General features: G+C 43.5%; 1 protein-coding gene across 1 annotated transcript in view; it reads left to right on the plus strand.

Moving 5' to 3' along the window:
* The window catches only part of SND1 (staphylococcal nuclease and tudor domain containing 1), a 1,835,638-nt gene that overhangs the window by 1,102,781 nt on the left and 705,881 nt on the right, over positions 1-26,976 (plus strand). The window contains exon 16 of the mRNA XM_029615915.1: positions 4,785-4,894. Coding sequence (XP_029471775.1) covers positions 4,785-4,894 — 110 coding nt within the window. The remainder of the gene's footprint in view (positions 1-4,784; positions 4,895-26,976) is intronic.

Consider the following 26,976-nt stretch of genomic DNA (forward strand, 5'->3'; position numbering starts at 1 on the left):
TGAACTCTTAAGAGAGAGTGCAGAAAAGAAGGCACCCAAGAGAGACTGCCTGTGTCTGATCTTCCTTCCTCTGAGACAGATCTGGTTGTTTAATTGCAATGGATGCTATTGATGAGAAGGGGGACTTTCTCTCCTTAATACAGTAAAACTCTTGAAAATAGCAAGTTTTATTTATCATCCTTTTTAGTAATAAATATAAAGTATGACCGGCTGAGAGATCTTCCAGGTTGTTTTTTTTTTTTTAATAAAAAGATGAAATGTGTTAAATTTTGTAGCATAGTTTTAAGCCTGAGCTGTACATTCTTGGACGCTGATGTGCTGAAAGGGTTTGAAATTGATTAAGGTTGATGGAATTTTACGGCCTGAGAAACTCTCCTGATTCAGCACACAGAAAGGGACACAATTGACACTTTTTTTTTTCCCTTTCAAGTGCTTGTCTATTTTCTTGAAATGCAGTTGCAGGGTTTATTCATAATAAAAATAGTAAGGCAATAATGACTAGCAGAGAGGGCATGCCTGGCAGGTCATGCTCTCGGGGGACAAGTTCAGGGCCTGAAGCAGTCAGTTAATCCATTGGAATTTTGGTCCCGTGCCTGACTTGTCAGCAATTTTGCTGAAGATCTGCTGATTTTGATATATTTGTTTCGTTTTGCTGGAGTTTCAGCCGCCTATTAAGTGGTTTCTCATTAGCTGCAAAATTCTGGAGATTCCTGCAAAATACGTGACTAGTTATGAATGTCGGTGAAGAAACCTTAGCTCATCAGGGCATTAATAATAGGACATGCTTGACCCTTGAGATCGTCATGAATATTTAAAGACCTCATTCTGGGTTTTTAGAATTTCAAATACAGCTTTAAGAAAGCTCCGTGTTTGAATTGCTTGAAAAATCTGTTCCTAAGTGGTCGTACTTCCTTTCCAATGAGAGAGTGGACTTACATATGGACAAAACGTAAGGCCTCACATGTTCAGGTGCTGGCCGCTGCTATTATAATATATTGAGTAATGCGGAGCTGCTGTAGCCCGTTGTTATGTAGGTGATAGAAATCACATGGCATGAGTGGCTGTGTATTAAAAGATTGTGATGCCAGGCCAAGGATGTTTGCCAAAATCCTTGAATACACACTGAGGAATATTATTACATTTAAGAAATGCTTTGGAACCTAAAAATACATGCACGTGTGTGCTGAAGTCTAAAAAAAAACCCAAAACAAAACCTATAGTTTTCCAATCTTTTTGGAGGGTGGTTTTTTTTGTTTTGGTTTTTTTTAACATTTGGTTCGCTTGTCCTTGGGGTGAGATCTTAGTGAGGCAGGAGCACATTGTGATGCCATTGGAGTAGTCTAGCGGTTAGTACAGCAGTCTGAGAATTAGAGAAGAGGATTCTAGTCCCGAGTCTTCCACTTCCGCTCCTTGTGCCAGTGGGCATGTCACTTAAACCCTTCTGAACCTGAATTGTAGCGTGCCTTGAACTTAGTTTGGAAAGGCAAGAAATGAAATCCAAATCCAGTTTGTTAGCCTGTGGTTTCTTCTTGGTTGTGTGTTAAGAGGAGTTTTGTGTCTGCTCTCCAATTCCACTGCATGACTTTTCTCAGCCCTTTTCTAAAGCGGGGTTAGTCACTGTAAGTGCCAGCCTGTGGGTTAGTGTGTATGTACGATTGGTGGTTTAAGCTTACCCACACTCTATCTTGAGGCTAGTTATTTTTCATTGTTCTTACACCCAAGATTTTCAATGCCAGCATGTTTCCTATCTCCCAAGAACTTTCAAGCAATGAATTGGTGGGCTGGACATGGTTCTCTGTCCAGAAGAAAACAAGGGGGTTTCAAAGGGTCTGTACAGTTGGAGGGGCTAGAAATTCCTTATTGTGTTTTATGTTTGTTTTATTTGTTCATCGCCTAGAGCAGTGGTTCTCAAATGTTTTTCCATCATGACACACCTGACAGATGAAGCTCACGTGTGTGACACATTGCACACTACGTTTAATAGCTATACTAAAAAAGATCCTAGATATTTTATTGTTGAAAATGATGCAGGAGAAAGATAACATATTCTTTATTTTCAATAACTGTTTATAACATATTATTAAATGTTATTTTTTCACAAAAATTGTAATCTTTGCTTACAGCATCAGTCAGAAATCTGGGACTGATATGCATATGCAGCATGCAGTTTTTCGATGCAGACAAACTCTCATGCATTTCACTGTCAACCTCAGAAAGTTCTGACCTCTTCTGGAGTTTATACAGGGCAGAGTTAAGAAATGTCCTCTTTCAACTCACCATACAAAAAAATATATTCACATTCTGATATCCCCTCAGTAATAGTACTTCAAAATCCCTTCCATGCCAGCCACTTTGTGAAATAACAAGAAAACCTGCTAAAAATACATTTAGAAATGTTATAGCACATATCAGCCATACCATACTAACACCCAGGATTTGATCAGCAACAACCTTGCCTATGAAAAAGCAAGACTGCAAATATAGAACCCAGTACACTTACTATTGCAGAAACAAAGCAAGCCAGACTGCTCTAGATTCCTACACAGAATCTACATCCGAGTTAGCAAAATACCTTACCTCTGTCCAACATGCAGAATGCAGCCTGACTCTTATCTAATACAGAATTAAAGACCATAAATTATAAACAAGCACACAGAGAAAAACTGAAATTCCAAGAAGCGAGGAAGGGGGAGAGGAGGGGGTGGTGCTGCGGGAAGGCGGGGAAGGATACAACATGCCTGCAACATTTATGACTCTGATTGGTGGTGGCAATGATTGCCAGGCTTGATGGAAAAGCAGCAACAGGAGTTGGTGATGAGGAATTAAGTTCCAGCTCTTACTCTGCACTCTCCTCAAGCAGCAAGCACATGTGGCTGTTATAGAAAGCAGAGGCTTGCTATGTCAAAGTTTTGGTGACACACTGGTTGAGAACCACTGGCCTAGTGTACTGTTTTAGGCGATTTATAAATCCAAATAAAGATATTGCAGAATTGGTTGGCGAAATTGCTATAAAAATTTCCAAAATTCATGTTGGGCTGCCACCAAGAAATACTGGAATTGACTGGTTTGAAAATGTTTTATTAATTACTTTGGCATATATGTCTTATGCTAAACTGTTTAAAATAACATTGCCAATGCATTGTTGCATTTCATCACCATTCTCCCAAATCACTTTTGTTCATTAGTAAAATGTAGAAGCCAATCAATAAGGACTGTCCAGTAACTTGTTACTGTGCATTATCAATCAAATTGTCTTTTCTTTTTTCCTTGGTGTGTAAAAGGAGGTTAGTGTATAAAAATGGGTTGCTTCTTGCCTCTAGAATTATGCTTGCTTGCTTGCTGGATTTCACATGCACTAAAAATGCATATTACGAAGACAGTTATATGTACATTTATCTCATGCATATTCATGGTGGATATCCTGAAAACCCGACTGGCTATGGGGTCCCCAGGACAGGTTTGGGAAGACTGAGGACAGCACTACTTTTTAGGCTTTGTGCGATTTCTAGCAATTGGCTTTCAGGGCTTGGGGTTAGGACAGATTCTAAGCTCTCTTTACGTCCCCATCTTTGGTGAGAGGCTCTTTCCAGAAACTCTGCCTTTTGTCTTCCATTAAGCCATTCTCAAGTCTCTTAGATTTTAAGATGGTAACTCAAATATTGATCATGACCTTAGTAGATTCCTGTAATTCTCTCTATCTAGGCCTGCTAAAAATCATAATTCATGTGCCCGCCTGGTATCTCCCCAGTTTTGGCCACACTCCATTGGCTCCCAGTAGAGCAGTGGAGCCAATTAAAATACTTACTCTGATTTTTAAAGCCATTAAGGGCCTTGTCCCTGTTCTTTTCCACAACCAGTTTTCTACTGACAGATCATACATTATTGGTGATCCCTACACACAAGTCCATTCGCTTAGCTGAGTCACGTTCTCATATTTCCAGCAGCAGAGATTACACCCTTTGGAATAGTCTCCCAGAACCACTAAAATTCGCTTAAAGATGCGAATTGTTTACATATTCTTTAAAACGGTTAATTGTAAAATCTGTTATTAATATATTTATGCTGTTTAATTTTGTATAAACTGTTTTATGTAAAGCCTGTTGCTAAAATTAATGTTGTCTGTAAACCGAGGTGATGTATCATTATACGTACCGCGGTATATAAGAATCTTGAAATAAATAAATAAATAAATAAAAATGGAATATGACCTATTATGTTTGAGAAAGATGTTATAAACTTTATCTTTTCTCCAAAAATTTCTCTACCTAGTTATCTCAAGGGATTTATAGCCTTACTATAGTTGATGACTAACAATTTTTTACTCTCGTGTTTTAAGATTTTAATCTGTTTAATTTCATTTTTGTTTGCTTAGTCTAGGCATTGTATTAGTTTTTGTACTGTTTGTAGCTTACTGTGTTTTTATTATGTATGTAATTCTTGTTATCTACTAAGATCTGTGGATTAGCGGGCTACAAATTTGTAAAATAAATAAATAAAAAGAAAATATTGAAGGCCATACTGTAGGAATTATTATATGTGATAGTTTTTGAACAGATTTCTAAAGTGTTGATTATAGTTGCCTTTAAGAAGGAATAATATTTGACAAGGTTAGGTGATGTTTGTTTTAATTAGCGATATCTTAGTATTAAAGTATTTTCTCTCTGGTAGATGATGGTCTGCAGGAAAAGGGGATATGGGAGGAGAGGCAGGAAAGCTTTTCATTTTGTTTCCTTGTACTGCTGTGTGAAAGGTCTTCACTAAATTCTCCTCTTTTTGTGCTTCAGGTATCGAGTGCCCCCGAGGAGCCCGGAACATGCCTAGTGGAGTTCAGGAGGGAGAGCCTTTCAGCGAGGAAGCCACTCTCTTCACCAAGGAGCTGGTACTGCAGCGAGAGGTAGGGTGTGTGTGCTTGCCGCCTTCTCTTCCCACGTTTCCATTGGTGGACAGGACACGTGTTCGCATTGTGTGCTTTCCTCACTGCTGGATCAGTTCAGTACAGAAGCTGAAGATAAATCCTTGTCAGGGAGATGTGTCATTAGGCTGTATTGGCATGCAGGATTGCGTGCCCATAAGAGTAAGAGGGTGCTGTGGTTTGTGTTTTAGTGCAGGACACGAGCGAGTAAATGTTTTTTGGGGTGAGGTTGTCATACTTCAGATTACAAGGATGGCTGTGAGACTTGCTTAGGGACTGGGTCAGTGCTTTAGATATGGTCCTGATTTTAGTGCACCCAGCGAGTGAAGTAGGGAAGTTGATGTGTTTGTAAGCAGTGGTCTCTAGTCAGGGCACATGTTGGTGAGAGTATGTATGAAAGAAGTGGGGAGAATAGAAGTGCATACAGTAGCAAACCTTTGTTCTGTAAATCTGAAAAGTTTAATTAACTAAAGGTAATTTTCATGTAAATCATTAAAGCAATCTTATTGTCATCAGTTACAGAAATGTCACAAAAAATAATTCTCTAATGCAGTCAGTTGCTTAGGAAGGAAGCCAAGGTTACTAGGATATTACCAAGTACGGTCTGAGACCTGTGATCTCATCCATTGGGCTGGATGTACTCCGTAGCCAGGACCATAAAGAGAGGGCATTGCCACTCTGCATTTGCCAGGCCAGCTGAATTCCCTGGACCTTCTTAGGTTCACTGAGAAGTGGCGCAGCTGCATGGTAACGTCAGTAGCAGCCCTATCCTCCAGCTCAGGTGGCATTGGAACCAAGTGCTTCGGCCTTCCAAGACAGTTCTGCTTCTTTAGAACTTGGTATCATGGGAGTCAAATGCATACACTCTGTGTGTGGGAACCAGACCTACTTGTGTGAAAGTCTTCTCTCTCCAGATCTTCCAAATGCGGATAGCTGTTTTGGAGCTAGGAGCGGGTGGTTTGAAAAAGAAAGATGAAATATCACAATGCTAGTGAGATAATCCTGGTGTTGGTAAGGTTGATGGTGTTGAAATCAGTGGCAGCAAATGAAGGGGAGAGGAGGAGGACTATCTGATCATGAGGGTGTTGAGTTTAATGGGAAGTGGGGTGCTAGTCAGGTGATTGGCTTGGGTTATAAAGCTGGCAACCCTTTTCTTTTATCCAGGTGGTTATCATGAACTGGAATTGAACATGTTGCTGCTTGAAGGGTATATCTCATTGCCCTATAGATGAGCAGGCGCCACTGTTGGCACTCACAAACAAGAAACTTAGAGCTGGAATCAAATTGCAATAAGAGAGCAAAGCAGTGAACCTACTAGTGGAGAAAAAAAGAGGACCTGGCTAAACTTGAATGAATGGAGTGACCGAGTGTAACAGTAATTTTGTGGGAGAATGTTTTCTGGAATCATAACCAGGGCCTAGGCAATTTATCAGGTCGCCTAAGGCAGCAACAAAAATGCCCTTTTGAGTTTCTACCGCCCTGCCCTTCCTCTTTCCTCTTCCTGCCATTGTTTCTCTACACTCCCTCCATACTCCTGTCTCCACACTACACAGCTTCGCTTTTCCAAAGCAGCAGGGCAGTGGGATCACAGTGACTATGAGCCAACATGGCTACCCCACCACTTCCTGTGCAGCTCCAGTTGTAAATACATAGGATATTCGCACAGGAGAAGGCGAGACTGCCACTGGTACTGAGAGCATGAGATGGATCCCAGTCCGCCACATGGAGGGAGTGGTGCTGTCCCGCTTCTCTGGAAGACTGAGACAGCATAGTGTGGGGGCAAGGGGAAAGGAGGCTATACTAGATTTTGGTGCCACTTAGGACAGCAGTATTTCTTGATCTGGCCCCGAGAAGTCACTAAGTTTTAGTTTGAAACTGGAGAAAACATTGAGCAGTTCAAGTTCATTTTCTTTTTCCCCCTCTCATTTCAGCCATTAGAAAAGCTCAGGGCAACAGAGGCTTGCTGGGCATCTGGGGTGACATGACCATGTCAGCACATATTCCTTTCCAGAAACGTCTTCATTGTGTTTTCCTCTCCCTGCAATGTTAAGAGTGCACTGCTGGGTATCTGTTGCGGCTCCAGCGGGAAACCATAGCTGTGTAGAGCGACTGGCTGAAGGAGGAAGCTATATACTCATTATTGCTGGAGTGTATGAGTGCAATGCCGAGTGCTGCTCCAGGGCAGGAGAGCTGCCCTTTTTATGCATTGACCCATAATGCATTTTGAGGCTGGCAAGAGGCTCATTTGAAAGTCCTTGGTAATGAGACTTGTGTTTGTGGAAAGCCAGCCAGTATTTCTTGTGTGCAGAATAAAGATATTCTCTCTCTTTTTCTGCCTTCTGGCAAGTTCATTGAGCACAGTGGGATGCTTATAAATTGGTTTAAGAATTTCAACTGTAGTTATATTTTTTAATGTCGTACTGTCAATGTACATAGCACCGGAGAAGATAATCCTGTCGTTAGTGCCTGCCCCATGGATCTTACAAATCTAAATTTTAAATGTCAGGAAAGTGACTTAGCTTACCGAAGTTCACCCGTGGAGAACTAGGGGTGGGATCAGAGCCTGTTTCTCTAGTTCTGAAATGTCTTAACCATGAACCTGTGCTGCCAATGGTGTTTGTTATTCATTTCTTTGTGGAGGTTTTACTGACAGAGGTGATGTGGCAGTATAATTTAAACAAGATCATTCTATCACTTTGATAACCTGAGGCTGGTCTTGTGGCAGCGTACCTGGAGAACAGTCATGGGGGTAGGAGTGATGGAAGAGTTACAGACATAAAACACAACTGAGGAGGACAGCCTGCAGACCAGGCCCCGTTCTGGACCAAGCCACTCAAAATCTTTCTGCTCAGCATTAGATTGTAAGATGTTTGGAGGGAAGGACCTTTGTTATTATGTAAATTAGGTGGCCAACTCCGGTCCTCAAGAGCCACAAACGGGCCTGTTTTTCAGGATATCCACAATGAATATGCATATGAGAGATTTGCATGCACCACCTCCATTGTAAGCACATCTATCTCATCCATATTCATTGTGGATATCCTGAAAACCGGGCCTGTTTGTGGCTATTGAGGACCAAAGTTGCCCACCCCTGATGTAAATAATCTTGAGTACTTTGTATATTAATAGTTATATTCCTGTTTAAAATTTAAGTGAAATTTAAACTATTCCTGGGGTAACCCTGGAGAAATTGTTCATCCTTTTATTCCTAACAAATGTGAAAATACAAGACAGCTTGTTTTTGAAGAAAAGTGAAAGAAAACTTTGGAATGCCAGTATGAGGATCTGTTGCTGGTTCATCTTCAGCCTGCTGGTGGTGCTGAGAGCCTCCCTGCTCTGTGCTCCTCACGTCCCTGAGCGGCCATATTCTTTCCTGCTTAGACATGTATTTATACATGAGCTTTTCTTCATTTTTGTTGCAAGAGCTTGATCCTCCTTTCCTAGTCCTTGTACTCTGGCTCCATCCTTTCCTGACGTCGCCTTCAGTATTCCTGCATGATCTCTTCGCGTTCATGTTTCCTGCTATGCCGCAGCTTCCCACTATGTTCCAGGCTTCTTGCTCCTTGTTTGTTTCAGGAGCTTTCCCTGTTTCTCAAGCCTCGCTGGCCACCAGCACCTTGGGGGCTTGACCTGAGGGGGAAAGTGGTTGACCTAGGCAGTTAAATCACAAGCAGATTGTGATAAATTGCAGGAAGACTTTGTGAGACTGGAAAATTGGGCATCGAAATGGCAGATGAAATTTAATGTGGATAAGTGCAAGGTGATGCATATAGGGAAAAATAACCCATGCTATAGTTACACCATCATAGTGGATAGCACATTGAAATCGTCGATTCAGTGTACTGCGGCAGTCAAAAAAGCAAACAGAATGTTGGGAATTATTAGAAAGGGAATGGTGAATAAAACGGAAAATGTCATAATGCCTCTGTACCGCTCCATGGTGAGACCGTACCTTGTGTACAATTCTGGTCGCCGCATCTCAAAAAAAGATATAATTGCGATGGAGAAGGTACAGAGAAGGGCGACCAAAATGATAAAGGGGATGGAACAACTCCCCTATGAGGAAAAACTAAAGAGGTTAGGACTTTTCAGCTCGGAGAAGAGACGGCTGAGGGGGGATATGATAGAGGTGTTTAAAATCATGAGAGGTCTAGAACTGGTAGATTTGAATCTGTTATTTACTCTTTCGGATAATAGAACAACTAGGGGGCACTCCATGAAGTTAGCATGTGGCACATTTAAAACTAATCGGAGAAAGTTCTTTTTTACTCAACGCACAATTCAACTCTGGAATTTGTTGCCAGAGGATGTGGTTAGTGCAGTTAGTATAGCTGTGTTTAAAAAAGGATTGGATAAATTCTTGGAGGAGAAGTCCATTACCTGCTATTAATTAAGTTGACTTAGAAAATAGCCACTGCTATTACTAGTATCAGTAACATGGAATAGACTTAGTTTATGGGTACTTGTCAGGTTCTTATGGCCTGGATTGGCCACTGTTGGAAACAGGATGCTGGGCTTGATGGACCCTTGGTCTGACCCAGTATGGCATGTTCTTATGTTCCTGCTTTCACGGTCACTAGCCTGGATTCACTTCTCCACACTGTAGGCTGCTCATTCCTGGGGCAACCTGCAGACTACTATCACAGAGAGCAATTAAACAGGGTCAAGAAGGTGGGTTGACATATTAAACACTCTAGGTAGTATTGCAGTATGCTTTATTGAAATGGCTCTGATAATGTATTTTCAGATCTAATTATATCTTGACTGATGACTTTAGTTTTGTTATTCCATCAGTGGAATGATATGCTACATAGAGAGTGATAAAACCAGCAGGAAAATTGGGAGATAGTACTTCTCTAGTAACATTGGTGGGGTCTCATCTAGCATATAAAAAGGGCTCCAGGGGCGATCCGGGAAACTACAGACCGGTTAGCCTGACTTCAGTGCCAGGAAAAATAGTGGAAAGTGTTCTAAACATCAAAATCACAGAACATATAGAAAGACATGGTTTAATGGAACAAAGTCAGCATGGCTTTACCCAGGGCAAGTCTTGCCTCACAAATCTGCTTCACTTTTTTGAAGGAGTTAATAAACATGTGGATAAAGGTGAACCGGTAGATATAGTATACTTGGATTTTCAGAAGGCGTTTGACAAAGTTCCTCATGAGAGGCTTCTAGGAAAAGTAAAAAGTCATGGGATAGGTGGCGATGTCCTTTCGTGGATTGCAAACTGGCTAAAAGACAGGAAACAGAGAGTAGGATTGAATGGGCAATTTTCTCAGTGGAAGGGAGTGGACAGTGGAGTGCCTCAGGGATCTGTATTGGGACCCTTACTGTTCAATATATTTATAAATGATCTGGAAAGAAATACGACGAGTGAGATAATCAAATTTGCAGATGACACAAAATTGTTCAGAGTAGTTAAATCACAAGCAGATTGTGATAAATTGCAGGAAGACCTTGTGAGACTGGAAAATTGGGCATCGAAATGGCAGATGAAATTTAATGTGGATAAGTGCAAGGTGATGCATATAGGGAAAAATAACCCATGCTATAATTACACAATGTTGGGTTCCATATTAGGTGCTACAACCCAAGAAAGAGATCTAGGTGTCATAGTGGATAACACATTGAAATCATCGGTGCAGTGTGCTGCGGCAGACAAAAAAGCAAACAGAATGTTGGGAATTATTAGAAAAGGAATGATGAATAAAACGGAAAATGTCATAATGCCTCTGTATCGCTCCATGGTGAGACCGCACCTTGAATACTGTGTACAATTCTGGTCGCTGCATCTCAAAAAAGATATAATTGCGATGGAGAAGGTACAGAGAAGGGCTACCAAAATGATAAGGGGAATAGAACAACTCCCCTATGAGGAAAGACTAAAGAGGTTAGGACTTTTCAGCTTGGAGAAGAGACAGCTGAGGGGGGATATGATAGAGGTGTTTAAAATCATGAGAGGTCTAGAACGGGTAGATGTGAATCGGTTATTTACTCTTTTGGATAGTAGAAAGACTAGGGGGCACTCCATGAAGTTAGCATGGGGCACATTTAAAACTAATCGGAGAAAGTTCTTTTTTACTCAACGCACAATTAAACTCTGGAATTTGTTGCCAGAGGATGTGGTTAGTGCAGTTAGTATAGCTGTGTTTAAAAAAGGATTGGATAAGTTCTTGGAGGAGAAGTCCATTACCTGCTATTAAGTTCACTTAGAGAATAGCCACTGCCATTAGCAATGGTTACATGGAATAGACTTAGTTTTTGGGTACTTGCCAGGTTCTTATGGCCTGGATTGGCCACTGTTGGAGACAGGATGCTGGGCTTGATGGACCCTTGGTCTGACCCAGTATGGCATGTTCTTATGTTCTTATATAGAAACAGAGAACTATGATGGTAAATAATGGACCATTAGGCCAAGCTAGTATGCTCATTTGCTTCTTGGTGCAATGCCAGAGACTCCAGTGAGCTTTGGCTTTCCCCGCACATCACCACAACCAACTTGTTCTTCTCCTGGTCTTTTTTGGATTCTGTTATTGTTTTTGTGTCTCTCACTAACACTGGGAGACTGCGCCATTCATTCACCATCCTTTCTGTGAAGAAATATTTTTGGATATTGGTCCTGAGTCTACCAGCCTAGAGCTTCATAGTGTGACCACTTGTTCTAGAGCGTTTTTCCCTCTAAAAAAGGTTTGCTTTGAGGTATTTGAATGTCTCTAACATAAATTCCTTCTGTCTCTCCCCACTTCTACCTATTCATATTTATGACCTTAAGTTTTATCTCATATGACCTTTGGTGGTTTTTTTGTTTTTTTTTTAAATTTTATTTTTAAGAATATTTCAAATTATTAGAAAGTAATATTCACTTTGTCAGAAACATAGGAAACATACAATCTTCACAAGGAAAAAAATAATATACCAACAAAGGAAAAACATCATCCATTTATACTTAGACCACAATATTCTGGGAGTAGATATTAGAGATCCAGACTATAGGAGCAATACAAGAAAATCATTTCCAGGAAAATAGCATTTACATGAAGTTATCCTAACTAACTAATTACTCCTGAGATATGGGGCTTACTTGAGGGGAGGAGGTAGGGAGCTCACATTTACGAGAATCCAAAAAGGTTTTTAAATGTTCAGGAAAAAAATATACATAAATTTCACTATTTAATTTCAGAATACATTTACAAGGAAATGTTAACCGAAATGTTGCTCCAATTGATTGGGCTTCCTGTCGTAGTGACAGGAAGCCTTTCCTCCTCTCCTGTGTAGACCTTGCTAGGTCTGGGAAAATCTGTATAAATTGACCATGAAAATTAACCCTTAAATTTTGAAAATAGCAACGCATAACATAACTGAGATCAGGTTCCATATACAAAGGAAATCAATAGGGTGGCTCTTTCTATTATTTCTACTGTAGAGGACTCTAAAAATTGTGTTAGATTTTGTAAATCTAATTGATGTTGATTTTTAGAGTCTTCATGACGTTTGGTGTTAACCTTGCATTTTGGTAGCCTTTCTCTGAATTGCCTCTAAGCTGTCTATATTCTTCTCAGAAATGGCCACAGTGTTCTGGGTGAGATCTCACCAATGACTTTTATCACTGCCTTATTTCTACTGGTCATACCTGTATCTCAGGCCGATTCAGAAAGGATTGCGGGAGAACGGGCACTCCGTGTTGAGCGCCCACTCTCCCAACGCTCACCCAGCCACCTCTGCTGGGCACGCTATCCTATATTTAAATGAGGGGTCACGATAAAAGGAGGCACTAGAGATGATTACGCGCCCCTCACACTTCCTTGGCCCAGGAGAGGTGGCTCTGTCAGCGGATTTAGGAAACCAACGCTCAATTTTACGCACGTTTCCGAACCTGCTGACAGCAATCGGTTAGGAAAACGGATGCTGGTAAAATTGAGCATCTGATCTCCTAACTGAGACTGGCCAGAACATTTTTTTTTTTTTTACATTTTTGGTTTCTCCAATTTAAAATTGCTAGGCTATTAAGTCAGAGGGTGACAGAAAAGCAGTATTTTCTGCTTTTCTGTACACTTTTCCAGGCTGTTCATAAATTAATGCCTGCCCTTGGGTGGATTGGCCACACATTTTACTTTCAGAATCCCAGGTGACAAACTAATAGCTCATCAATGTGCATTTGCATGTGATAAGCGCTATTAGTTCTCAGAGGGTTTGGGCATGCGTTTTCAAGGTGCTAAACCCCTTACAGTATAAAGAGGTAATAGATGCGCATCAAAAGCACACGGCCAAATGAGTGTTAAACAGTGAGCACGGCCAAGCGCACTTAGCAGCATCAGCCCGTCTGCACACTGCTGCATTCCTGTCACTCTGGCTACTGCTTCACACATTGTTTAGCCACCTGGAGATCAGAGGCTATCTCAAGGTCTCTCTCCTTGTAAGTACTTATCAGTATTCCATCATCTCCCCTTTCCCCGCAAATCATGCCCTGTCTCCTGGATTTCTGCATGATTCTGTTCTTTGCATTAAATCATGACTGCCAAGCACTCAACCACTCTTTAAGCTTTCTTAGATCACTTTCAGTGTGTTCACTGTATTGCAGAGCTTAGTGTTGTCTGCAGAGGTGTAAATGTTTCCTCTTTACTCTTCCGCAATATTGCCACAAATATATTGAACAGAGCTAGTCCCAGGACAGATCCATCCTTTTATCCTTGGAAAAAATTCCATTTACTATGATCCTCTGTTATCTATCACCCAACCAATCACTGCAGGGCGCACTCACAGGCTGCTCAGTTTATTTATAAGCTTCCTAGAGGGGACAATATCAAAAGCTTTGCTGAAATCCATATAAGCCACATATGGTGCATGCACTGGATCTAATTCTCTGGTCTAACAGTCAAACAAATTGATCAGATTTGTTTTTGAAATGATCTCCCTCTGGTAAAACCGTGCTGCCTCAGATGCTGCATGATCAGATCTCTATGTTTCACTATTCTTTTCCTTAAGTAGAGTCTCCATAAATGTTTCCACTGCTGAGGTCAGACTTGACTGGCCACTTCAGAATCTGCATCTCCAATGGGATTATAAACACACTATCTATAATCGGCCATTCTACTGTAATGTCTTTTGAACTCTCCTGTTGGAAAAGCGTGCCATAAATGAACAATGACGACGATTAAATGAGAGTTGATGTAGTCTAGAGGAGGGCTACCAAAATGATGTAGTCTGCACCACAAGAGTTTTAGTAGCCTTGTTGGCCCTGGAAAAAAAATGAATTATTCGGAAGGTTATGGCACCTTTCACTGGACCAACATAAGAATTCTCCTGAGAGCTTTCTATATTATATAAGTCTCTGTGAAGTGAGGTGCAAGATGAAAATGCAATTCTCTTTCAATGTGCCTGAGCATTTGAAGCTCAAGTTAGAAATATGTTTCATGCTTACATGAGAACAAGTCAAATGGGACCTGTACTGTAGACATGGAGTTGGAGCAGATAGGCTCCCACTTCCAGACCCACTGGAATGTTCTCTAGTTTGTTGTTTTAAGTGCCAATAATTTTGATCTGCCCCATACACCAGGAACGAATCTGAGAACTACCCTCTGCTCACAGAGCCACACATGTGTTCCCATTTTTTGGGATGTAGGGAAAGACAATGGGGTTCTGGCACAGGTACGTATTTACTGCCCTCCCGAGGGCTTTCCGTACCCACCACCTTGCTCGACATTGGTGAGGGATTTGTTAGGTAATATATGTCTGTAGGAATTGTAATGTCTCACCTTCAAGTTGCACTTGAATTGGAGGTGGCATGAATTATTTATTGCATGTTTGCAAACACTGAACAAATTACGACTTTGGATAAATAATATTAAATGTTAGTATACAGCACACTGCCATTTCTGCAAGGGAGGCTTAGGCTCATACAGGATTACTGGAGACCGAAGTGTCCAGAATCCATGCACACGACCGCATACACTTCATATGCACATACTGTGGCAGTAAACTTTTTAAAAACTCCTTTCAAAATACAAACATCTTTTCAAAGTACAAAATGCCGTGAATGCTCCAGTGAGCTGCACAGAATTTGGACAATTGCTTCCCTGGGGTAAGAGAGCAAGCCTCGGGCAGGATAGCTAATATCCATGAGATCCTCTGAGCTGTCTGGTTGGGAATATCTGCTCTATTAACATCACAGCATGCATTTAATACACATGGGCACTTATCTGCTGAGGCAGCTTCTGCCCTATATGCTGCAATAGGAACTGGTCTGGACACTCAGTCTCTGGGAGCACCTTTTGATACTGCTGTGTGTAAAAAAATAAGACTTATTTAAGGAATGGGCCAGAAAGCGAACTGTTTACCACAGATCCATGCGCTGAGTTTAGGGCAGGGGTTGGGTATATTATTCCCTTTTATCTACTGAGCAGCTAACTTTTATATGAAAAGCTGAACATGTTCTGGAAGACAATTTTCAAATTGCATTGGGACAGAGAGCAGGCGTACTTGTATACCTGTGGGTTTTGTACAGATTCATAAGGCAAAAATATGGGAGCACTTTCACTTTGAAACTCATGGGTACAAAATGCTTGCAGACCCTTGTACCTGCTTTCTCTGCAAGTATCATTTTACTGGAACGAAGTGCAGCTAGAGTTGAAAATGCAATCCGTGCATATATTTATATAAAACATTAACGATCATATTCAATAACATTAACAATAATAATGGTGACTTTCTTGGGATACCACTTAAACAACACAAACCACAATGAACTCTGAGATCGCAAAATAAAGGTCTCCTCTGTATCCCAACAATACAAACCTCACACTTGTCACAAACTAGAGAAAGAGTGCTATCTATAGCGGGTCCTGAACTATGTATCTCTATGCCGGAAGAACTAAGAACTACAATAGACAAAAAGAAATTCAAACAAGACCTGAAAATCTGGCTGTTCCAAAATGCGTATAGTACAAAATAACCTGTGAGATTACATTATCTCTTAACAAAACAATCTATCTGATGCCTCAATCCCTAATTATATAAATAACAACCCCCATCAGACCTAATTGGGATATCACTTAAACAACACAATCCCCTCTGTCTAGGCACTAACAACTGTGAATGATACTGTTGTAATGATATTGCAGTAATGATATTGCTGGAATCAATTTGTGATATGTGGTATATAATTTGTGAATGTCAATGCTGTAAACCGTGGTGATCTAGTGATTTTCACCTGGAACGACGGTACATAAAACCTCTAAATAAATATTTTCCCTCCCTTGGTTTATACACGCTCCCAGGAAAACATTGTGGAAGAACATGTGATCTTTTAGCTGCATTGAGGGAGGGCAGTTTGCATACAGCCAATTAATGTGGGTAAGTTACTTTTACTTTTTTCTTCATTGACAAGCAGGGCTAAATTAACCATGACGTGTGGATGATATCAACTCGTGGCATCAAATGGACACTTTTCTCTAGCTCAATAGAGCTTTGATACTACTGAGCATGCACTGGAACTCCCGCGCAAGCACTACCGAATGGGCCTCTTCAGTCACTTTTAGTCCATGTGCTGCACAGATGGTTATCTTCTCTCTGCCTTGCTTTTATGCATTTCAGTGCGCTTTTTTTTCTCATTGGTTCATGTCTCTCTTCATTGGTTCATGTCTCTCTTCACTGCCTCACTGTCCCTGAAGTTTCCACAACAACACTTTTCAGTGCCACTGAGTAAAGAGAAAAAAAAGGAAGTTTGAGAATGCCAAGGGAAGGGTACCACTCCGAGTAGCTTTCAAGCCTGCGACTGCAGCCTAATTATGTCTGTATCCAATGGGCATGTCATCTGCTACTTCTACTTCAGCCCTGTCCATGACTTTACCAGTAGCTATCACTGTGACAGGATGTCATCAAGAGCACAGAAAAACTGTGTGCATAAGATGGTTGAACATTTCTAGGCCCTTGAACATAGACACTGCTCTTCCTCCTGCTGCTTAGGCTCAAGAAAGGAATCCTTCTTTCATTGTTCTCCATCCCTTCAGGTTCTTTTGCAGCATCAAGGTTGAGCAAATCAAAGAAATGTGGCACAGCAGAGCACTATGGCTCCATGCCTCATTCCTGACCTCAGACCCCATGGGGGTCCTCTGAGATATTCCATAAGAAATAACACTCTGCCTTGGAGAAATCTGCTTCTAAGCAAGTGAGTCACAAAGAGCATTCGGCACAGTCACATTCAGAGCCATCAGCGTGCATGGCAAGACACTTGGTGCTGTCAATTTACCAGATGTCATCAAGACTAGCACAACCTTTGCCATCAACACACTCTGTGTAGGGGAAGCAGCTGGTGCTGTCAAAATTCCTGGCTACACCCAAACCTCTGGTGATGATGCCATTGGCATGTCTTATGCCTTTCACTTCACCTTTCCGCTTTCCCGATGGATCCGGTGATCCGGTTCTACACAGGGAAGTTACACTCAAGTTCCTTCCTTCTTCTGGCTAGGATGATCCCATGACTTCTTCCCACCTATTCACTCTGGGTTCCATGCCTTCTAGACCTTCAGAGGACCCTTTATGGCCACCTGATGCCACACTCAATATGGCAGATCTGATGTGACCCATTCTGCCCCTCACATGTTCCAGGTTTCCAGCAGACCAATCCTCCTGAAGTCCCTTGGGGTATCTCAGGAAGATGAATTGATTTTGATTTAAGAGGAGGTCATTCCTCCTCAACCCCCCATTGTCAACTCAAAGCATTCTGTGGACCAGGTAACGGAGCTGGCTTCACCTCACTGATGAACAGCTCTTGGAAGGGCACATTGCAGCCGATCTGTTGGCTGTACATACTAAATGAGTTCCACCCATAGAGGACCTTTGGGCCGAACCTTCAAGCATTCCCACTCTGGTTGCCCTACTCATCAGAGGTAGGTTAAGCCCTACCTATCTTGGAGGGTGTCCTGGCAGACCCACAATTGCCTTTGGCATCGTCTGGGTGTAAGGTCAGTGTCCACTCTACCTATGATGCTGGGGAGGAAGGCTTGACCAGAATATTGTCAAACCCTTCCCCAAGGCCTCCTCCAGAGCAGTCCTCCCTATCCAATGACCTCACCTATGCCAAGCTCCTTCTGAAAATGGATAAGATGTTGGGGGTCACCACATAGCAGGATGCCAACCTCAGGGCAGAACTCTTTGAAATTTTGAGGATCATGGAAACGCCAGTGGAGCTGGCAGCACTCCCAATCCACAAGATGCTGTGGGACGTTCAGCTCAAGGTATGGGAAAACCCTCTCATTTGCCTACCAGCTGCCCAGAAACTTAACCTCAAGTACAGAGTCCAACAGTCTCTGAGATTTGGGGTTGTGCAACTTCCCCACCAATCAGTGATAGTGGAATTAGCCCTAAAATGAGCTTTGTAAAGAACCTCATATCTTGAACAACTTTGGAAAGAAGGTGTTCCACAGCTGGATGCTGATTGAACGCTCAGATTGCCACTCACCATCTATACATGGTGCAATATCCGCATGACTGTATAGAGAAACCAAGGCCTTCAGTTCTTTCCCTGGATGGGGAGAATTAAGTGACACTGACATTCCACCAGGTCCTCATGGACCTGGTGGAATGTCAGTGTCACTTAATTTACTCTGTGTATGAATCTTTTGATACTGTGGCTAGTTTTTCACTGTCGTGGCCCATCATATGGCATGTCTCTGGGCCAGTGACCTCAGGGAGGATGTTCAGGAAAGCTTGCTGATATACTATTTGCAAGTAATATTTTTGGTGACAAAGTTTGAGACATGGTGGAGCAAATTAAAGAGCAGCACGCAGTGATTCAGTCTTTGGAGCGACAGAGCAGTCAATCGCATCTAAGCACTTCTCTTACAAATGGCCTTTCTACCAACAACAGTTATTCCAGCCCTTTCTAAGGTACAAAGCCTTGTCTATTCTGCCTTTGAAACAGCTCTTGGTGAGGGGATGCCAATGGGAATGAAGACAGTTGAAGCAAGTCCCAACCAAAGCCGGGTCCCAGTTTATTTAGCTCCACTGCACCAGGTCCAGGTTCCTCCAATTGGAGGCAGGATCCAACGGTTCCTAACCAAATGGAAGATCATCGCCAGTATTATTGGGTCCTCCAGATTGTGGAATGTGTATTACACTTATATCTTTCCCACACCAGGTGCAGGAAGTTTTAGAAATGGAGTCGTTACTCCACCAACAGGCAATAGTCATTCCCAATAATGGAGTGTGGCCAGGGATTTTACTCCCATTATTTCTTTATTTTCAAGAGGTTGGGAGGTCTGTAACCCATCCTGGATTTACAGAAACTAAACAAGAGTACTGTATAGAAGCTCAAGATGACTGCATTCCACACTCTTCTATCCTTCATTCAATGAGGGGGATTGGATGTGCTCCCTGGACCTAAAGGATGCTTATTCCCATATCCCAGTCCATCAGATGGACTGGTATATTTTCATTTTGTGATAGATGAATCCCACTGTCAGTGCGAAATGCTTCAGTTTGGCTTTTTATGTTCAAACAATTTTATTAAATTTCAATAAAACCAACTTAGAAACGTCTGGGTTCGGGTTGAATCTGCCACCGAACCCAGCAAGAAACAACAGTAGTCATACACCCCAAGGAAAAAAAAACCCCTCCCCTCTCCTTGCCCACCCCCCCCCCCCCCCCCCCCCCAATCACAGTAGAGAGTCCAATCCAACTGAAGCACTGCTGTCCAACATAACCCATAGCTGTATGGTCGTAGGAATGCAAGCAGGATAAAGAGTCGTTCAAACACTGGCATTCAGAACGCGGCTGCGAGCTCGGTGTGGAAGCGTCTGCAGATACGATTCCCAAACATCCAAGAACTTCTGGAGTTGCCGAGGGGACTGTCTGGAAGAAAAGGATTCCATGTGCATCATATTATAGAGGAGGCTTCTCCACACCCAAAAGGACGGTGGGTCCACCTCTCTCCATTGTCGTAACACAACCTGTTTACCCACCACGCTAGCCTTTTGAAGAAATAAACGGGTGCCCAAATCTCGAATCCGTATGGGTGGAATAACACCAAACAGTAACCAAAGAGGGGCAAGCGGGTTGGAGAGCCGCAGGACCCCCGCTAGATACTTAGCAATAAGCTTCCAAAAGCGGAGGATGGTGGGGCAGGACCAAAATACATGAGTCAGGGTACCCACTGGACCCGAGCATCTGGGACAACACTCAGAGGTCACAAGCCGTTGCTGATCAGCCCTCTGTGGGGAAATGTAGGCCCTACTCAAAAATTTATATTGCAGCTCACGGTAGGTGCTATGATTCGAGATCTTGGACACCGCTCCAAAACAAGAACGCAAGGTCTGGGCAGTCAAAGTAAATTCTCCATCAGCGGTCCAACGAGCCGCAAGTACGTCGAAGAAATCCAGACAACTATCTTTAGTTAATATACGATAATACTGGGAAATAGAGGGCGCACGAGACTGGGTGAGGAGCATGGCAGCTTCCAAGGTCTGAAATGTTCTACATTGGAGAAAGGCGGGAGGCAGAGAGCGCATGTAATGATCAATCTGCAAGTAAAAAAATACTTCCTTTGGACTAACAGCGTATCGCTCTCGGAACTCAGCCCACGTAAGCCTGTGGCCATCTTCATGAAAAAAGTGACCCATATAAGTGACACCCTTGGCTTTCCACGAATGAAAGACCTGAGACTGGGTGCCCGGGGTAAACTCAGGATTCCCCTGGACCGGCAGTAAAAAGGCACATATACGGGGCAAGCGTAGGTGCTTGGTGAGGGCTATCCAGGCCTTCCGAATTGGAGATATGTTGACAGATTGGGCAAATATAGAAGACAGATGTCGGCTTTCAGCTTGCATAGTATAAGTTAAAGCGATTGGAGACATTATAGCCAAATCGGCGTCCAGACAGGTATAAGTAGCTAGTCCCATAATCCAATCTCGAATAACCCGAAGATTACAAGCTAAATTATATAATTGGAGATCCGGGACTCCCAGGCCCCCCTCGCCCCATTTCCTCTGCAACCATGTAAGAGGTAAGCGCGCCTGCCCCCCTCTCCATAGAAACCGGCGGAGAACGCGGTCTAGGGACTGCTTATCAGCCCGCCTGAAGGAAATAGGCAAATTCTGCATAAGATAAAGCCACTTAGGCAACACCACCATTTTATACAAATTCACCCGACCACTCAGGGAGAGAGGGAGGGATTCCCATCTGCGCAAGAGCTCCTGCGTTTGGCGAAGAAGCAGGGCCACATTGACCGAATAGACCCGAGCCGGGTTGTCTGGAATATGGATCCCCAAATAACGAAAGTCCCCCAATGCCCACTGTAAAGGGAAGACCCCCACCCAACTATCCCGGAAAGTGGGAGGATAAGGCAGCACCACTGACTTCCCCCAATTAATCTGATAACCCGAGAATTCCCCAAAGGCACCCATTATCCCCAAAAGAAGAGGGAGTGAGGTCTGCGGCGAGGTAAGATAGACCAAAAGATCATCAGTGAACGCTGCACATTTGAATATCCGATCATTCAAGCGAATACCCCGTACGCCAGACGCATCCTGAATGGTCAAAAGCAAAGGTTCCAATTGTAAAATAAATAGCAAGGGGGAAAGGGGGCAGCCCTGACGGGTACCACGATGAATAAGAAAGGGCGGCGAACGTTCCCCATTAACTAAGATGGAGGCCTGTGGAGCCGCATATAACAAAGATACCGCCTGCAGAAAAAACCCCTCAAAGCCCATAGCCCGTAAAATAGTAAATAAATACGGCCATTCCACCCGGTCAAATGCCTTTTCGGCATCAAAGCTCACAACCAAGTAAGGGACCTGTGTGTAATGACCAAGTTCCATTGCCGTAAGTAGGCGCCTAATATTAGTAAGGACATAGCGTTTCCGAACAAAGCCCACCTGATGATCCCCCACAAGGTCAGGTAAAATCCTGGCAAGCCTATCAGCAAGGATTTTCGCCAAGATCTTCTGATCGCAATTCAATAAAGAAATTGGGCGGTACGATTCTACCTTCTGTGCATCTTTCCCGGGCTTCATAATCAGCGTAATATGAGCAGCGTTCTCCCGTATCGGAAAATGACCTTTAGTAATCAAATCCATAAAAAAGGCCTTCATGGGGGCACAAACTTGAGCTATAATACACCGATAGAATTCTGCAGTAAAGCCATCCGGACCGGGGGCCTTTAGCAGCTTAGTCTGCAGGATCCCCCCGCGAATTTCAAGGTCCGTGAGAGGGCTATTAAGCGCCAGCTGCTGTTCAGGCGTGAGGATTGGCAAAGACAAGGATTCACAAAACTGAGTACACTTCTCCTCAGACCAAGTACCTGCACTATATAAGTGAGTATAATAATCACGAAAAAGACGTAAAATAGTATTGGTATTAGTCTCAACGTGACCAGAGGGATTCTTTAATCCAGTCACATACCGGGTACCTCGAGACGTACGAATCAAATGGGACATCAATTTCCCAGCCTTATTACCATAACGGTATAATTGATACTGATAGTACAAGATACTTTTCTTAGCACGGGCGTGCAAGACGGTATTCAAAGCACACTGGAGAGAGTAGTATTGGTCACGCAGAGGCCCCGTATTGGATCGTAACAGTTGGCGCTTAACACTGCGCATCTGATTCGTCAACTGAATAATTTGTCTGTTAATAGTTTTCCTCCTATGGGCCAGGTAGGAAATAATATCACCTCGCAACACAGCTTTAGCCGCATACCAATACAATGAGGGATCATCCTTGTGCTCTCGATTAAGGGCTTCATAATCAGCCCATTTATCAAGCAAATATTTTTGAAAAGCAGGATCCGTAGCCAAAAAATATGGGAAGCGCCAGTGCCTAGTCCCTCCCCCCGGAGGGGCAAGCTGCAAATCCACCCAACTCCCTCGATTCCAGCTTCACTGACCATAGGAAAAGCGTGGCTACTAAGCAGAATATAATCTATGCGGGCATAGGATGCATGAGCCCGCGACAAGTGAGTGAAGTCCTTAACTCCAGGGTTAAGAAGCTGCCAAACATCCACAACCTGTAGCGCTGTTTCCAACATCGCTGGGCCCTTACCCATCCCCGCCTCTCGCCTAGTTACCCGTGAGGCATCCACCTGGGTGTCCCGGATCGTGTTAAAATCCCCCCCAAGGACTAGAATGTCATTCAAATGAGGCAAAAGATGATTATAAATAGTCTGGAAGAACCGAGCATTATAGTGATTAGGGGCATAAATATTGCAAAAAACCATGCGCCTATGGTATAATTCAGCGACCACAATAATAAAGCGGCTGTCTGGGTCTTTAATCTCTTGGATAACCCTAATGGGCAACTGTTTATGAAAAAGAATTGCAACTCCAGCAGAATTAGTGGAGGCCGATGCAAACAGCACCCGTCCCACCCAATGTTTACAAAGTTTGCGATGCTCATCATCAGTAAGATGTGTTTCCTGCAAAAAACCAACAGCAGTCCCCTTCTTGTTCAAATGGGACAGTATTTTAGTACGTTTGATGGGGGAATGTATCCCGCTCACATTCCAAGAAACTATACGAATTACATTACTAGAGATGTAAAAAACAATTGACCACTTGCAGGTGAAGTAAAAAACAGTATACAGGTCAGAGCCCTCCCAGCTGGAGCCCAGACCTGAAATAACCCTACAAAGACAGCAAGAACACAATAAGCAGAAACCATATCGGAATTGGACCATAATAAACTCCGAGCACAAAAAATCCCAACCCCCTCCCCTTCCCCAGTTACCCCATTCCCCCCCATAACCTTTATCCCCTTCTGTAACCCCGCCCTTGAAGACACAATACCCTTAAGATACCACTATCTTGGGTCTTGTGTAAGGAGAGACCACGTGTCTCTTACCCCTTGCGAGTGAGTTCCTATCCCCGTCATCCCTCTTCCCTCCCTCCCCCACCCCCCAGCAAAATGAATACAGTAAGTTTGACACCCAAAAAAGAAAGGAATACCATGACCTCAGAGGACTAACATATACACTTCAGGGTGTCTCGTTCCCCGAGAACGTCCCCCCGAGCCGGGAATTGAGCCAGGGCCCAGCCCACAGCCCTCTCCCCAGCCCAGCATAGGAAAGAGCTCCGAAGGCAGAAGGGGAACGAGCACCCGGTGTTGGGAGCAAGCCAAGAATCCACAAAAAAACAAAAAAAACAAAACGGAAGAACCAGTGGATCCACCCCCGCAAGAGAGAGCACTGAGCACCCTCCACCACGACAGGTCAGCAAACCTCCCACATGAATATTATCCCAAACAGTCAGGCGCCAGGGGAAAGACCCCGTGCAGGCAAAGTGAGCCCCCAACATTAGCCGAAGCAAGAGAGAAAAAAAGAAAAAAAATAAACCAAACGAGAGAAAAGAAAAAAAATAGAAAGGGGGAAAGAGGATACATAATAATAGAAGAAAAAAGAAAAAATGAAAAAGAAAAGAAAGAGAAAAGCAAGAGAGAAAAAGAGAGAGAAAAAAAAAAACAAAATAAAGGAAAAAAGAAACACAGGACCTTGTAAACAGAAGTGCCCAACCCTCCAACGAGAGCACGAGTACCAAGGTCCACAATACTGTCCAAAGTCGGGGTAAACCATGTACAAGGTCCATTGTCAGTCTCGAAGGAAAGTCCAGGTACTCCATGCAGGCGTCCGCAGCAAACACGCCACAAATGCAAGATGTAGTAGGTTGAACGAGGAGGCAGGGCACTGCTAGCCGCCATTTATAATTAGCACCGCCATCCCACATGGTCACCAGGCCTTAAAAAAAAACGTGGCGGTACCATGCACGAGCAGCAGGACGAGGTATTGCAATACTAACAGAAAGAAGAAATAATAAATGAAAGAAGAGAAAAAAAAGAGAGAAAAGAGAGAAAAAAAAATCAAGAAAAAGAGAAAAAAAAGAAAAAAAAATGAAACAAAACAACATAAAAAGAAACTTAAGTAGGAGTTGAAAAGAATAAAGAAAGGAGAGCAAAACGAAAGATAAAGAATCCGCTGAGATCAAAGGCAAACTAGGGCCATCCGGATGGAATGAAAAAGAGAGAAAAAGAGAAAGAAAGAAAAAAAAAACAAAAAACCCAAAAGACAGCCAAGATAGCAGGTGGAGGCAGCCGGTGTCACTCAGGGCGCAGCAACCGCCAAACTTCGCTGCTCCGCTCAAGGGGCCAACCAAAAAGAGCTGAGTCTCAAATCCGCAGGGCCCAAACAGGCAACAAACAGCACGAGAGCAGCAGCGCAATGAGGCCCGCTCTCATCAACCCTCTAGCCACCGCAGAGCCTGTCCCTCTCAACGCGATCCTTGGGTCGCCTGGCTTGACCCTCCACGTAGGCCTGGCTTGACCCTCCACGTAGGCCTTAGCTTGTTCCGGCGATTCAAACCATTTCGCTCCATCCGTTGTCGCCACGCGCAGCCTCGCAGGATAGATGAGGGTCGCCCGATGACCCATATTAATGAGTTGTGAGCAATAAGGAGCCATGGCACGGCGACGCTGGGAGAGCTCCGCCGAAAAATCTTGGAATAGTAGGACCTTATGGCCATCAATCGTGAGACTGCGTCCCCCGCGCAAGGCTCGAAGAATCTCCATTTTATGGGCATAATTCAACAGTTTTGCAATCACAGGCGAACAGTGTCTACCGACCTCGGCCCCAAACGGTGCGCTCTTTCCACACGGAGCGGGCCATTGGTAGCAGTAAGTTGCAATTGCTCCAGGAGCCATTTTTCAAGGTAAGCTGATAGCTCGGAATCTTTAATAGACTCCGGCATACCAATTAAGCGGATATTGGATCTTCTAGATCTATTTTCTAGCTCTTCGAGCCTCTGGGCCTGCTTAGTAGTAGTAGCTTGTAACTCCGCGATGTCACGTTTTGCCGTCACCAGGTCATCCTGGGCTTCCGAGACTCGCGTCTCCAACTCCATCAGCCGCGGTTTGTAGCCATTTATCGCCTGCTTCAGCTCCGCCAGCTGTTCTGCGATGGTTTTAAGTTCCGGGCCCAGCACTGCCGACATCGCCGTCTTGAGCTGCTCGAGGTCAGTACCCGAGCCTTGCGATCCCGGCGGCGGGCGGTCAGGCGAAGATGGCGGATCAGGCCCACGAGGTTTCTCCCGTTCTTTATCCTTTCGGATCGTCCGAGTCGCCATTCCGTGGGAAAAAACAGGCACACCACTTAGACACGGATAGCGAGGAAAAAAAAGGATGGTGTCAAATAAAATAGAGCTAGGGGATGGTGGTAGATCGGAGATCGGGAATCGGGGCCCGGAGCTAAGGCTCCCACATCCGCTTTCCCCACTAGCTCACGTGATCTCTCACTCAGTTTGGCTTTTTATCAGCTTTGAGGGTCTACATGTATTGCTTGGTGGTAGTAGCAGCATTCCTCCACCGATGGAGGATTTATGTATTTCCATACATGGATGACTGGCTCCTGACAGAACCATCCTGAGAACTAGTTCTTCAGTCCCAGGACAGAACTATCGAACTCCTCTAGTTCTTGGGATTTCTCATCAACTTTCCTAAATCCTCTCTAATTCCAACCCAGCAGATAAAATTTATCGGAGCTTGGATAGACTTCTTGTGAGAGGGGGATTTACTGCCAATTGACAGGGCCCTCAAACTATGATTGCTAGTCTCCAACTTGTCACTCCACTTGCATATTGAAACCCATGTTGTCCTGATAGTTCTGGGCTACATGGCTACTGCAGTGCATATAGTGCCTTTCATGCATCTCAACATGAGGCATCTACAGTAAGGCCTCTGCCGACAGTGGAATTGATTGTTGTAACCCCTCTCGACACTGGTCTGGCTAACTTGCTCTATTTAATCCTGCCTCAGAAAGTGGTTAAACCCAGAGGTTCTGGAACAAGGATCTTCACTACAGCCTTTGCCATATTAGGTTATGGTGAGCATCAATGCATCCACAGAGGGCTGGGGAACACATATTGGGACTCTGTGCTCTCAAGGAACATGGTCAAGGGTAGAGCAGCATCTTCATATCAACTTGCTGAAATTGAGGACCGTCTTCAATATTCTCAGGGTCTTCTCTGCATCGCTCTGAGGGAAAAGGATTCTAATCCAGATAGAGAAGCAAGTGGCCATGTTCT

Source organism: Rhinatrema bivittatum, chromosome 9 (genome assembly GCF_901001135.1).
Source record: "Rhinatrema bivittatum chromosome 9, aRhiBiv1.1, whole genome shotgun sequence".
Taxonomy (NCBI): Eukaryota; Metazoa; Chordata; class Amphibia; order Gymnophiona; family Rhinatrematidae; genus Rhinatrema; species Rhinatrema bivittatum.